At 39.7% G+C, this 14,713-nt stretch overlaps 1 protein-coding gene across 1 annotated transcript; it reads left to right on the forward strand.

Moving 5' to 3' along the window:
- Positions 1 to 603: 603 nt before the first annotated feature.
- Positions 604 to 4,990, forward strand: LOC137578730 (uncharacterized; the record flags this gene model as incomplete). Its single annotated transcript, XM_068292284.1, has 4 exons — positions 604 to 1,114; positions 2,076 to 3,169; positions 3,383 to 4,522; positions 4,796 to 4,990. Coding segments are annotated over exons 1-4 (2,940 nt in total), but the record flags the coding sequence as incomplete, so codon positions are not given.
- Positions 4,991 to 14,713: the final 9,723 nt, after the last annotated feature.

Consider the following 14,713-nt stretch of genomic DNA (forward strand, 5'->3'; position numbering starts at 1 on the left):
CGCTATGACGGCGCGCCAGTCACAGAAAATTAGGCAAGCAGGAAAGACGTGAAAAGGAAAAACACAAATGTAAGATAAAATAGAAACATGTGAGAAATTTGAATTAACATTGAAATAAAGATTTCAGCCAACCGATCTAACCGATCGATATGCCCACAAATTGTGCAACTGAATATAGCGCAATACAACACAAAACCGGCGTTTAATTGTTTGGTTAGAGGGCTCGGGGTATATGTTCGACTCGCGAACTTTTTTTGGAGCTGTCCCACGTCACGACCTGAACATTTTCTACATCCTGAAATATTTATTTCTTTGGCTCCAGAGATATTAGCAGAGTCTGAATATCTCTGAACCACGTGGATTGGAGTGGAATCTTCCAGAAGCTTCCTTCGTGAGAGCGACCGCGGCAGACGATTACATGCCGGCTCGCTGAGAGAGGAAGAGAGAGGGAGATAGTGAACGTGGAATCTTCCAGAAGCTTCCTTCGTGAGAGCGACCGCGGCAGACGAGTACATGCCGGCTCGCTGAGAGAGGAAAAGAGAGGGAGATAGTGAACCACGTGCAAACAGGCAAACATAACCTCATTGTTACGCAACATATGCAATGAGCAACAGTGATAGAGTACCAGTTCAACCTAGCGCTGAGAGTCAGGAAGACGGCGCTGAGGCGACTGAGAATGGAGCGGTCTCAAGCGACAGAGAAACTGATACACCAACGATGTCAACGCCATCCAGAGGCGACGGTTTGTCAGTGCAACAAACGATTCTTAATGGAATGTTCGAGAGTCACGCAGGAAACGGTACGGCAATTAAACGGCCCAGTAAAATAGATCTAGCTCCGTGGTCCGTACCTGCGTTGGCGCAATCGACTATTCAAGGAGTGAGTCTACCTTTTCTGGCCAATACAGCTAATCTTCATAACGGATTGTGGACCCAAGGACAAAGTAACGCGGGTGGAATGCAGCATGGACCTGGTATCCAACTGCCGGCTACCGGACACTTGACGTTAAGCCCTGTAGTGCACTCTACGGATTTAGGACACAAGAAAACTTTATTGTCATCGGAACAGATAGCGGCCCGCCAAGTACTGAACAAAGACTTACCCGTGTTTTCCGGTAAGCCAGAAGAGTGGTTGTTGTTTATAAGCCACTACGAACAATCTCCGAAACCGAATGACTCTAATTGGATGTGTGGCTAACTTGTCTATCTTTGACAATTGGTTGTTTGGCATTGCAATGTGTGCCTCAATGGTTACGCCGTATACAGTTCCAGCTAAGGATGGAGCAAAGAGAACCAAAGAGCGAATTTTTCTGCACTACGAATTGCAAAGTGGATCTAGGCAGGAATCGAAAACACAAGAAGTACGCATCCGGTTGTGCCCCAAATGTGCAGGGAGTCATAACGTAGCAGACTGTCGCCTCTCTCGAGAAATGAGCATAAAGCAGAGAAAGGAGTTCGTGCGGCAAAAGAGGCTCTGCTATTGTTGTTTTGATAAGCACGTGATTCGGAATTGCAAAAGTAAAAGAAGTTGTGGTGTCGACGGGTGCAGGCAGATACACCACTCGTTGATCCACGAGACAGCGGACTACAAGGAAAGCAAATCGCAGTGGCAGACGAATGAGGATGATAAACCAGTTCATCCACCAATCTTATTCCATGGAGATATAACAAGCAAGGCTTTATTCAGATATATGCCAATCATGTTATACGGAAGGAAGCGAAATTTAGCGACATATGCCTTACTGGACGAGGGAGCCGCTTGCTCTTTGATTGAAGAAACTCTGGCAGACGAGTTAGGACTAGATGGCCCGGCCGAAGAACTGTGCTTAAAGTGGACCAGTCAAGTCACTCAAACGGAAAGCGCGTCCAAGAATGTGAGTGTCGGAGTGTCGTCGATGTGTCAAGGTGCGACGCAATTTGAACTCAAGAGTTTGCGCACGGTACGTAAGTTAGACTTGCCTACGCAAACAGTTACCGACGAACTGGTAACATCGAGAAAGCATCTACAGTATTTACCAAATTTAAGTTACTGTAACGTAAAAGCAAGCTTAATTATTGGTCTGGATAATTTGAAAGTTTGTGTGCCTTTGGAGATACGGGAGTCCGAAGGAGACGACGTGGTCGCGGCGCGCTGTAGATTGGGCTGGTCTGTGTATGGCCGGCACAGCGACGCCGCTCCAGCGTCCTCACACATATTGCACATATGTGAGTGCAATGAAGCGAGCAGCATGCGCGCTTTGGATGCGTCAATGAAAGAATACTTTGCTATGGAGTCCTCGGGAACACGTGTGCCAAGTAAGCCATTGAGATCGAAAGACGACGAGCGCGCGTTGCAGATTATGGAGGAGACCACAAGTTATTGCCCAATTGACAAACGTTGGCAAACTGGACTGTTATGGAGGTTCGACAAAGTAGATCTACCGGATTCATACTCAATGGCCATGAGGCGTCTTCAGTGTTTAGAAGCGAAAATGGCAAAGGACATCGATCTTAGAAGCTTTATGTTGGATACTATGCAAAGCTATGAAGAAAAGGGATACATCCGGCGATTAACGGAAAGTGAGCTAAATAAGGGTAAAAGATCATGGTTTCTTCCTATATTTACAGTCACTAACCCAAACAAGAACAAGACGAGGCTGGTCTGGGATGCAGCTGCGAAAGTCAACGGCACGTCATTGAACGACGTCTTGCTAAAGGGCCCGGATATACTGGCATCTCTAGTTGGCGTGTTAATACGTTTTCGGGAGCGACCAGTAGCAGTGGCTGGTGACATAAGTGAGATGTTTCACCAAGTAAGAGTGCGCCCAGAGGACCAGACGGCTCAGAAGTTTCTATGGCGCAATGGAAATTCGGCTAAGGCGGCAGAAACGTACGTGATGCAGGTTATGACATTCGGGGCTTCCTGCTCGCCGGCCTTAGCTAATTACATAAAGAATCGCAACTCAGAGCGGTTCAGAAAAGAATCTCCAAGAGCTGTTGCGGCCATTTGTAGAAACACGTTTGTCGACGACTGGCTCGAGTCGACAAACACCGAAGACGAGATGACGGAGTTGGCCATGGAGGTGCAGAGAATTCACTTGGAGGGTGGATTCAACATGAGGCGCTGGACCTCGAATTCTCCGAGCGTAGTGAGAGCGCTCAAGAACCAAGAAGGAGACGTGCCTAGGGAGGTGGGATTCCTTGAAAAAACGCAAGATAAGGTTTTAGGCATGTGGTGGCTGCCCGTGACAGATCAACTTACGTAGGTAGTCAAGCCGGATTTACTTGAAAGAGCATCGAAAGACTATCCGACCAAAAGAACTGTTTTAAGTGTGGTTATGTCAATTTTTGACCCACTTGGATTGCTTGGCTTTTTCACTGTTCGTGCTAAAATTATTTTGCAGAATATCTGGCGAGCAGGAACGGATTGGGATGAGTCTCTTCAGGAAGAGGACCAAGCAGACTGGAAAATTTGGGTGAAGCTGTTACCCAAAATCAACGAAGTGAGGATTTCAAGGTGCATGCCGAAGGTTTGTTGTGCAAGACGAGTACAACTTCACACGTTTGTGGACGCCAGCATCAACGCTTATGCAGCGCTTGTGTACCTGCGAGCAGAAGTGGATGGAATAGTCCACTGTTCCCTGGTAGCGTCTAAGACACGAGTGGCCCCCTTGAAGCCAGTCTCAATCTCGAAATTCATCGAACCTGAACTCTCAGTAACAGTATGTCAGCGTATTTTCTGGACGGATTCTAAGGACGTTTTATGCTGGATTAGATCAGATGCCCGCAAATACAATCAATTTGTGGCATTGCGAGTTGGAGAAATTCTGGAAGACTCTGACGTGCTATCTTGGCGATGGGTGCCCACCCAGCATAACGTTGCAGACGATGGCACGAAATGGACAAAGATGCCAGACATGACCGGGAATTCAAGGTGGTTTGTTTGCCCGAGATTCTTGTATGAACAAGAGACACAATGGCCTAGCATGGAGCAGGGCCCGAGCAAGACGAGTGAAAGTATCTTGCACCACGAGGAGAAAGTCAAAGGGAACTCTAGTTTGGCTTGCATCACACCTGATCCGGAACGATTCGGAACGTTGGAAAAGCTACGGGCGGTACAAAAGCGAGTTCTAAACTTTTTGCAAGGCATATGTAAGAGGCCTTGCGGAGAACAACTGATGAACATTTTGGCTATAAACCGCGATGTGGAAACCGATGCAGTTTTTATTCGTGCATGCCAAGAAGAGGAGTTTCCAGAAGAGATCAGATGCCTAAACCAAGGACATGGCATAACAAATAGGAAAAGTAAGCTATTTAAGTGCACTCCTTACCTGGACGAGTTAGGAGTGCTACGTATCAAAGGACGAATCGACAGAATTGAAGGAGTAGCTATGGACACTAAGCGACCCATTATACTACCGCAAAAGCATAGAGTAACGTTTCTGATTGTGGAGTACTATCACAGAAAGAATTACCATTTGCACAATGAAATTGTCGTTAACGAGGTACGACAGCGGTACTGGATAACCGGCTTACGCGCTTTAGTGAGAAAAGTCGCGAACGCCTGTGTAGCGTGCCGTATACGAGTGGCCCGACCAGTGCCACTAAAGATGGGTGATTTACCAAAGGAGAGGTTATCGCCGCACACACAACCATTCACTTTTACTGGAGTGGACTGCTTCGGCCCATTTGAAGTCGCAGTGAGCCGCAGGCACGAGAAGAGATGGGGCGTGTTATTCACATGCCTTACGACACGAGCGGTACACCTAGAAATTGCTACATCACTGTCAACCGACTCATTTCTTTGCGTATTGAAGGCGTTTGTAGCCAGAAGAGGGGTGCCGCGTACCATACTATCGGACAATGGTACAAATTTTAGAGGAGCCAGCCGCGTATTGAAGGAGCACATAGAACGGATATCAACTTCAGCTGTGGAACAGCAGTATCCAACGTTGGAGTTCAAGTTTAACCCTCCCAGTTCACCGCACATGGGCGGCGTTTGGGAGCGACTGGTACGTTCTACTAAATCTATACTTTCAGAAATACTGCCAAAGGCCGGCCTGAAGGAAGAGGTGTTAAGAGGAGCGTTTGCTGACGTAGAACAAATTTTGAATTCAAGGCCTCTGACGTATGTGCCGTTAGAAAGCGCCGAATCGGAAGCATTAACGCCGAACCATTTTCTAAAAGGCAGTTCTAGTGGCCTACGTGAGAGCGGTTCACTAGAACAGTCTGGGCCGCAACTCGCAAAAGGGTATCGTGTTGCCAGCCAAATTGCCGACCGTTCCTGGAAGAGGAAGCGCAGTCGTTCGCACAGTAGATGGACTTGTGACGCGACCAACAGTGAAGCTGGCCGTACTGAATTTGGAGAGTAATCCACCGCACGAAGACGCTGGTGAATTACGGGGTGGGGAATGTTGCGGTGTAGGCTTAATTGCCGCCCCGCGCCAGTAGAAAGGCTTACCCAACGCGCCCCTGGTTTTTATTCTCTCTCATTCGAAGAAGAACAGTTAGAATTTACTTTGTCTTTGCTTGCACTTATGACAGAGCGGCGGCCCGCTATGACGGCGCGCCAGTCACAGAAAATTAGGCAAGCAGGAAAGACGTGAAAAGGAGAGAAAAACACAAATGTAAGATAAAATAGAAACATGTGAGAAATTTGAATTAACATTGAAATAAAGATTTCAGCCAACCGATCTAACCGATCGATATGCCCACAAATTGTGCAACTGAATATAGCGCAATACAACACAAAACCGGCGTTTAATTGTTTGGTTAGAGGGCTCGGGGTATATGTTCGACTCGCGAACTTTTTTTTGGAGCTGTCCCACGTCACGACCTGAACATTTTCTACAAATACTAATACAAAACAAAAAAAAATTTTGGAGGGGTAGTCCTTGAACTCCTTTTTAAGGATGTGCAAAAATATTTTGAAGAAATTTAACACAGAAGCCGTTTTTCAAAAGTGAGTATTATTTTAAGGGAAAAAAATAAAAATCATCAGCTTTAGCTATTGAAAAATGTATGAAAAATAAAAACTATGATAATATTGGTATTAATACTACAAAAAAAAAAATATTATGGAGGGGTAGTCCTTGAACTTCTTTTTAAGGATGTGCAAAAATATTTAATACAGAACCCGTTTATTAAAAGTGAGTTTTATTTTGAGCAAAAAAAATAAAAATCATTTTTAATCATTATTTTTGATTTTCATTTTTTTTTATCAAAAAAAGATTTTTATGGATAATTCTTATTAAATTACTCAAAATTAATGATCTTTTTTTGACTAAAATTCAAAAAAATTGAATTTTTTAAAATCTTTCCAAAAATGCATAGATGGTTTCGAATTGAATATATTGATGTAATCTATTCTTTTCTAAGTCCTCTATAAGTAAATGATTTTTTCATTTAAAAATGAAGCAAGTAAGTCGACTCGTCGACTTGAGTATACCATACACCTGGTGAAACAAATATTTCAAATTTCGAAGACCAAATGTATGTCTATTAAATTGTTTTTACATGTCTTATACTATGTGCTATCTCGCTCACTCTACAACGAGAAACAACACACGAGCACTCTAGAGCCGCTACTAGCCAACGTCCAATTCTGGCCTTGTGGACCGCGTAGTAAAATACGTTCATACGCATATTTTACATGTTTCTAGTCCGATTTCAATAAAATTTGGTAGTTTGGTAGAAATAGATAAGGTAAATCAGTCTGCCAAATTTAAATGCGATAGTCAAAAAACTACAGGAGGAAATCGGTTTTTTCTAAATTATGGAGGCGGAAGTGGGCGTGGCAAAATGTGAAAATATCTAAATTCTCCGCACATACTATGCCAGTATACATACTAAATTTGGTGACTTTAGCTTTGTTAGTTTTTGATAAAATCAGTTTTGTTTAATTTGCGGGGGCGGAAGTGGGCGTGGCAAAATGTTTTAATAGCCAATATCTGCGCGTCTATTAAGCTATAGTACTATATATTAAATTTGATGTCGGTAGCTATCACAGTTTTTAAGGAAATCACTTTTATGTAAATTCCGGGGGCGGAAGGGGCCGTGGCAATAAGTTTAAACAATCAAATTCTGCGCGTTAACTAAACGAGTATATAAACCAAATTTGATGTCTCTAGCTATTATACTTTTTAAGAAAAACAGTTTTATGTGATTCCTGGGGGCGGAAGGGGGCGTGGCAAAAAGTTTGAACAGTTACTTTCTGCGCACTAACTAATCGGGTATACAAACTTAATTTGATGTCTCTAGCTGTCATACTTTTTAAGAAAAGCAGATTTATGTGATTCCTGGGAGCGTAAGGGGGCGTGGCCGAAATTCCAATTAACTCTGAACATGTGCATACTACACGAGTATACATACCAAATTTGGTGGCTCTAGCTCTTATAGTCTCCGAGATCTGCTTGTTCATACAGACGGACGGACGGACAGACGGACATGGCTAGATCGACTCGGCTGTTGATCCTGATCAAGAATATATATATACTTTATAGGGTCGGAGAAGCTTCCTTCTGCCTGTTACATACATTTTGGCGACTTTAATATACTATTTCACCCTATGGGTGTATGGTATAAAAAATAATAATCATTATTTGCGGTCCCTGCATTATTAATACAAAATCAAAGATGGTGCAAACAAAGATTGAATTTCTTAATACAGCTTCTAAGCTAATTCAAGAGTATAATGGTGGAGTAGAAACACTTCAAAGTTTCATAGATTCACTGGAATTAATCAATGAAATAAAAGCAGAACATGAAGAAACAGCTATTAAAGTCACAATAACAAAACTAAAAGGGGACGTTAGACTACTACATAGTTACAAATGAAAACACTATAAATGGTATAATCCAAACATTAAAAAAGGAAATTAAGGGTGAAACATCAGGTAGCAGAGGCAAGATTAATGAATTTAAAACAAAATGGTAAGAACACAAGTCTATTTATGTCAGAAATAGAAAATCTCACTAAATCATTAAAACGCGCGTTTATAACAGACAACGTAAGTCCTGAAACAGCAAAAAAATATGCAACTCAGATAGCAGTGAAATCAATTATAAAGAACTGTCAGAACAATAATAGAAGCAGGCAATTTTACTGAAATGAATGATGTTGTAGCTAAATTTGTAAATACATCTACAAATATGGAACAGGATCACAGCGTGTTTTATACTAAAAGAAACAATTACACAAATAGGAACTCGTACAATAATAATAGAAATTATAATAATAATTACCAAAATAAAAACCCAATCGACAATACTAACTATAACAATACTAGGAATTACAATAACTATAGTAATAATTATAATCGAAGAAATTATAACAATAGAAATACAAAAACTAATTATTCTTCTAAAACACAACAAAACAATAATATTAGACTTACAAACGTAGAAGAAAATTCGGTAAACTCCAAAAGTTCTCTGATGTAAAAAATCGAACAAATAAAATATACAGTTTTAATCAGAACCTCAATAGCTACATAACTTTAAACTTTGACGATGTAGGGACAATAAAATTACTACTAGACACAGGAGCTGATGTATCACTAATAAAACAAAAAACAAAGGAGCTGATGTATCACAAATAAAACAAAAAACACTAAAAAAAGATAATACAGTTGACATACACAGACACAAAACGTAGTGGAATACGCAAAGACGTTCTATTTACAATATGTGAAACCAAACTCAACGTCAGCAACCTCTCAACGAAACAAACCTTCTAAGTAATAGAAAATGATTTTCCCATCCCATGTGACGGAATCCTGGGGCTTGACTTTATAAAAAAATTTAATTGCACACTCAATTATTCCACCAACAAATTGATAATAGATCCGTATAAATCAAGATATAAAATTATAATTAATATAGGGATCAGTCAAAACACACATGTATTCCAAATCCCACCTAGAACAGAAAAAATTGTACGCATTGCAATATCCTCAAACAATAATAACATCTTTATCCCTAATCAAGAATTACACCCGGGAGTATTCGTCGCAAACACAATTGCTTCTAAAAGTAACCCATATGTCCGCATATTAAATACTAACAACACAGACGTGCAAATTACAAATATAAACCTATTAAATGAAAACCTGTCCGATTATGAAATCTTAAAAATAGACATTGAATCATGTTCAAACCATAAAACCACAATAATGAACAAACTAGCACCCCATTTGCACGACTTCGTGAAGGAACCTCTACATAAATTATGCTCAGAATTTGATGATGTATTCGCAATAGAATCTGAACAAATATCCTCCAATAATTTCTATAAACAAATATTAAGACTCAAAGACACAACACCAGTCTACACTAAAAACTACAGAATAGCGTACAGCCAAAAAAACGAAATCAATAAACAAGTAGACAAATTGATCAATGATGATATTATTGAACCATCAATGTCTGAGTTCAATAGTCCAATCTTATTGGTTCCTAAAAAGTCGCTACCTGGCAGCAATGAAAAACGGTGGAGAGTGGTAGTTGATTATAAAAAAATTAACAAAAAACTAGTAGCGGATACGTTCCCACTACCCAGAATGGACGATATCCTCGACCAACTAGGACGCGCTAAATACTTCTCTTGTTTAGACTTAATGTCAGGATTTCATCAAGTAAAATTAGAAGAAAACTCTCGGGACATAACATAATTTTCCACAGATAAGGGCTCATTCTGATTCAAGCGATTACCAAATGGATTAAAAATTGCACTAAACTCGTTTCAAAAAATGATGTCCCTTGCATTCACGGGTCTAACACCATCCCAAACATTCCTTTATATGGATGATCTAATTGTAATTGGGTGCTCTGAAAGTCACATAATTAGGAACTTAAGGAATGTATTTGAAACCTGTCGTAAGTATAACTTAAAGTTGCACCCTGACAAATGCTCTTTCTTCAGACATGAAGTTACTTTTCTAGGACACAAATGCACAAATAAAGGAATTTTACCAGACCAAGTTCAAAACGATTCAAGATTACCCGACTCCCAAGAATGGCGACGAAGCCAAAAGATTTGTAGCTTTTTGTAATAATTATCGCAGATTCATTCCAAATTTTGCATGTCATGCACAATTTATCAATAAATTATCAAGGAAAAATGTAGAATTCAACTGGGGTACAAACTGTCGATCAGCTTTTGAATACTTAAAAAACAAATTATTAAGTCCACAAATACTCCAATATCCGGACTTCAATAAAAAATTCTGTATCACAACTGATGCAAGCAAGATCGCATGTGGAGCCGTCCTCAGGCAAGAATATGATAGACACCAATTACCCATATCATACGCATCTAAGGCATTTACAAAAAACCATACATATACAATTTTTTAAACCATACATATACGGAAAAAATTTGTAATTAGAACTGACCATTAACATATCTATTATCTCTAAAAAACCCCTCGTCAAAGCTTACTAGAATAGGGTTAGATTTAGAAAAGTTCGATTTTACTATAGAATACACCAGGAAGAAAATAACGCAGCGGATGCTCTCTTTAGAATTGAATTTGAAAATATAAAAAACATAGAAACTAATAAAATACTTAAAGTAGCAACAAGATCAAAAACAAAAAAATTTACACATAAGGAAAACAAAATTAACAATAACAGAATAGAAACACCAAGAATATATGAAATAATAAATCCTAACAAAGCCAAAAAAAACGCGCAAATTAAAAATAAAGAAAAATTACTCTCCTTCAACATAAGCGATTTGATCATTAATGGAAGAATAGATCTAGATCGATTCCTTTCAAGGCTTGAAAAAGAAGCCGGTGCTCAAAGAATCTATAAACTGAAGATAGACATGTCAGAAAAACTATTTAGGTCACTTACACTTAATGAACTAAAACAAAAAGGAAAAGACACATTACAAAATTTAGAAATAGCAGTTCTACCTCAAGTAAAAGTGATAACAAATAAAGAAGAAAAAAGAAATACATTAAATAAATATCATAATGACCCAATAGAGGGAGGTCACTACGGGGTAAACAGAACACTAGGAAAAATAAAAAGAGATTTCTTTTGGAAAAATATGTCTCGGGATGTTGCAACATACATCAAAAATTGCGAAAAGTGCAAACTAGCCAAAGTAACCAGACACAACCACTCCCCATTGATCATAACACCAACTCCTGCAACCACTTTTGACACAATAATAATAGATACAATTGGACCGTTACCAAAAACAATGAATAGTAATGAATACGCAGTTACTATTACTTGCGACCTGTCCAAATATATCAATACCAAATAAAAGTGCAAAAGCGGTTGCAAAGGCAATATTTGAAAAATTTATTTTAATTTACGGCTCAGTTAAAACAATTCTAACAGACATGGGAACAGAATATATGAATTCAATACTATTAGAACTCTGCAAAAATTTTAACATAACTAAAATTAACTCCACGGTTCACCATCATCAAACTCTTGAAACAGTAGAAAGGAGTCAAAGAACTTTTAATGAGTACTGTTGGAAAATTTCTCGGCCATATAATAAACTGCTACTCGTTTGGATTCGTTGCTTCAAAACTTCCCTTGCCACTATCTTCCCGAAACAGATTAGACGACGTTATGTAGTTTTACATTTATTTGCTTCCGTCGCGTTCGAGTTTTCTTGGTACAGTAAATTCCTAAATTCTTATATGCTACGAGAGAGTGTAATTCCAAGTCAAAAGTAAAGGGAAACGCAAGAAGAGAGCCAACAGTGATGCTAGATTGAACTCTCTTTGAGCTTGCGATAAATCGATAGTTTAGCTATTTAACCGAATGGTAAATATTTCAGAATAATTAAATTAATGAGTTTAAATTCAGGAGTTCTCCTCCAATAAGTACATCAGGTCATATATATCCTTTAACTTTACATTTTGCTTTAACACCACTCCATCCACCGTACATGGTTATTCACCTTTTGAACTAGTTTTTGCGAAACATCCTAAAACTGTCCCTTTCTCATCTGAGACTGCAGAACCCATCTACAACATTGATGACTTCAATAAAGAAATAAAATTTAAACTGCAAATAGCACAAAATAGAGCAAAACAGCTTATCGAAAAATTTAAAGCATTACAAAAAAAAACATATGATAAAAACTCAAAAAAAAAAACCACTACTTTTATTAATACTTTTAAAAAATGAGACAGGACATAAATTAGAAAACAAATACATAGGCAAATATAAAATACAGAGAATAGGTCCTAACAAAAAGCAAACAGTACATTTAGATAGAATAAAAGTAATATAAATAGGATATAAGAAAAATATAAATATTTTTCTTTTGGAAAAAAAGGAGGTGTAGTATACTTTTAGGGATAGCATTAGGCCACATACTTTCAGGGATAGATTATAAGTAATTAGAACTTAAGCATAATGTTGAGCTTTAAGTTAAGGACACTAGCCATATGACCAATGTAAATGCTCCTCTATTGGGGCTTACGGCCCCAGCGGTGAGCTTGCTAAAAGCGAAGATGAGCAGGCCAATTCGTTTGCGCAACATTTAGAAGCTCGGTTCATGCACTACCAATATACCACAGACAACCAGTTTAGCGAGACTATTGAAAGCCTGCAGACAGCACTGCAAATGCCTTTACCAATCAAGCCTGCAAAAACGGAAGAGATTGCTGAAGTCATCAAGTACCTTCCGAGAAATAAAGCTCCTGGCATATACCGGATGTACAATGCCACTCTAAAAGCCCTGCCAACACGGGCTCTTATCTACACAACACTAATATTTAACGCTATTTTAAGAGTGCAGCACTTTCCTAAGCAGTGGAATATGGCTGCAATCATAATGATCCATAAGCCTGGTAAACCAGAAAACGATCCTGAATCGTATCGGCCAATAAGTCTCCTGCCTTCACTCTCTAAATGAACGCCATATCTTGCCGGATCACCAGTTTGGCTTTCGCGAGGGACACGGCACTGTGGAACAAGTTCATAGATTGGCGAAACACATACTACAATCCTTTGATGACAAGGAATATTGCAACGCAGTCTTCATTGATATGCAGCAAGCTTTTGATAGAGTTTGGCATATGGGTTTGCTGAGCAAAATAAAGAAATTATTTCCAGCACCACACTATAGTGTCCTTCGATCTTACTTAGAAGGCCGGCAGTATATGATTCAGGTCAGGAACACATTCTCCAATGATTACTTTATGAGAGCTGGAGTCCCACAGGGCAGCGTACTGGGCCCACTACTCCACTCAGTGTATACTGCAGACATACCGAGTCCTAACGAAAATCATATGGTTTCCCCTAGCAAAGATCTCCTTGCCAATTATGCGGACGATATCGTCCTTCTATACAGCTCAAAGTGTCGCTCTGAGGCAGCTTCTGGTATGCAGGAGTATCTCAACACGTTCTCAGCTTGGTGTAAGCGATGGAACTTAAAAATCAACGCACAGAAGACTATAAATCCCTGCTACACACTAAAAACGCTCAGAAACAACACACCGGCTATACAACTAGAAGGCGTAACTCTCGAACAGCCCTCGCAAGCTAGGTATCTTGGCATCACGCTCGATAAACGCCTTACCTTTGGCCAACATCTCAAAGCTACAGCTAAAAAATGTGGCCAAAGAATGCAACAATTAAGGTGCCTGATAAATAGGAAAAGCACTATGTCACTCAGGGCCAAAAGAGCAGTATACGTGCACTGCATTGCTCCTATCTGGCTGTATGACGTGCAGATCTGGGGAATTGCGGCTAAATCCAACTACAAACGCATACAGGTGCTTCAAAATCGCGCTGCGCGGCAAATAACGAACTGTCCATGGTATGTGCGTGGATCTACATTACACCGTGACCTCAACATGCACACAGTGGAGGAACGGATCGGTAGACTCACCAGCAGATATAGCGACCGGCTTAATAGACACCCCAGTATCCTCGCAAGATGGTTACTACCTGCCAGGCCTCTTAGACGGCTAAAAGAAAGGGCTTCGCCAAAAATATTAGCTAACCAACATCAACAATAATATTTATAGTCCTCTTGGGTATACCAATGATGGATTCAACGCTTAAATAAAAAACTACAAAAAAAAAAAAATTTACATTTTGACAGCGGCAAGGGACAGTCGGATTCATTGTAACTAAATAATTAAACTCTAACCGAATAAAAGATTAATACAGTCCACTCATTTCGAAACATACAAGATTTTTGGTCCTTCGAGTTGGATCGGAATCAAAGACAACGGTTAACTTTTTCTGGAGTTAACAATTCTCTCAGCCTAATTAGAGTGTAATTAACTAGTTGTGAAACTATCACAGTCAAACGCTGAATCGCATTATGAAACAACGTGAATTTACTATTACGCAACTCACACGTGCATGCACCCAGTGCTCGAAATCGACGGCACACTGTCGTGCATCATACCACTGTGCAAAGAAAAGTTACTCCATATTGTTCATACTGCACTGAGTTTCATTTCAAATTGCATGAAATTTAAAGAACTTGATTTGAATTCGCGTCGCCAGTTTGTACATAAAACCAAATTATGTTAGAATTGCCTTGGTAAAGACCATCAAGTCAAGCAATGTGACAACGGTTAACTTTTTCTGGAGTTAACAATTCTCTCAGCCTAATTAGAGTGTAATTAACTAGTTGTGAAACTATCACAGTCAAACGCTGAATCGCATTATGAAACAACGTGAATTTACTATTACGCAACTCACACGTGCATGCACCCAGTGCTCGAAATCGACGGCAC

Source organism: Drosophila tropicalis, unplaced genomic scaffold (assembly GCF_018151085.1).
Source record: "Drosophila tropicalis isolate 14030-0801.00 unplaced genomic scaffold, ASM1815108v1 contig_675, whole genome shotgun sequence".
In the NCBI taxonomy this organism is placed as follows: domain Eukaryota; kingdom Metazoa; phylum Arthropoda; class Insecta; order Diptera; family Drosophilidae; genus Drosophila; species Drosophila tropicalis.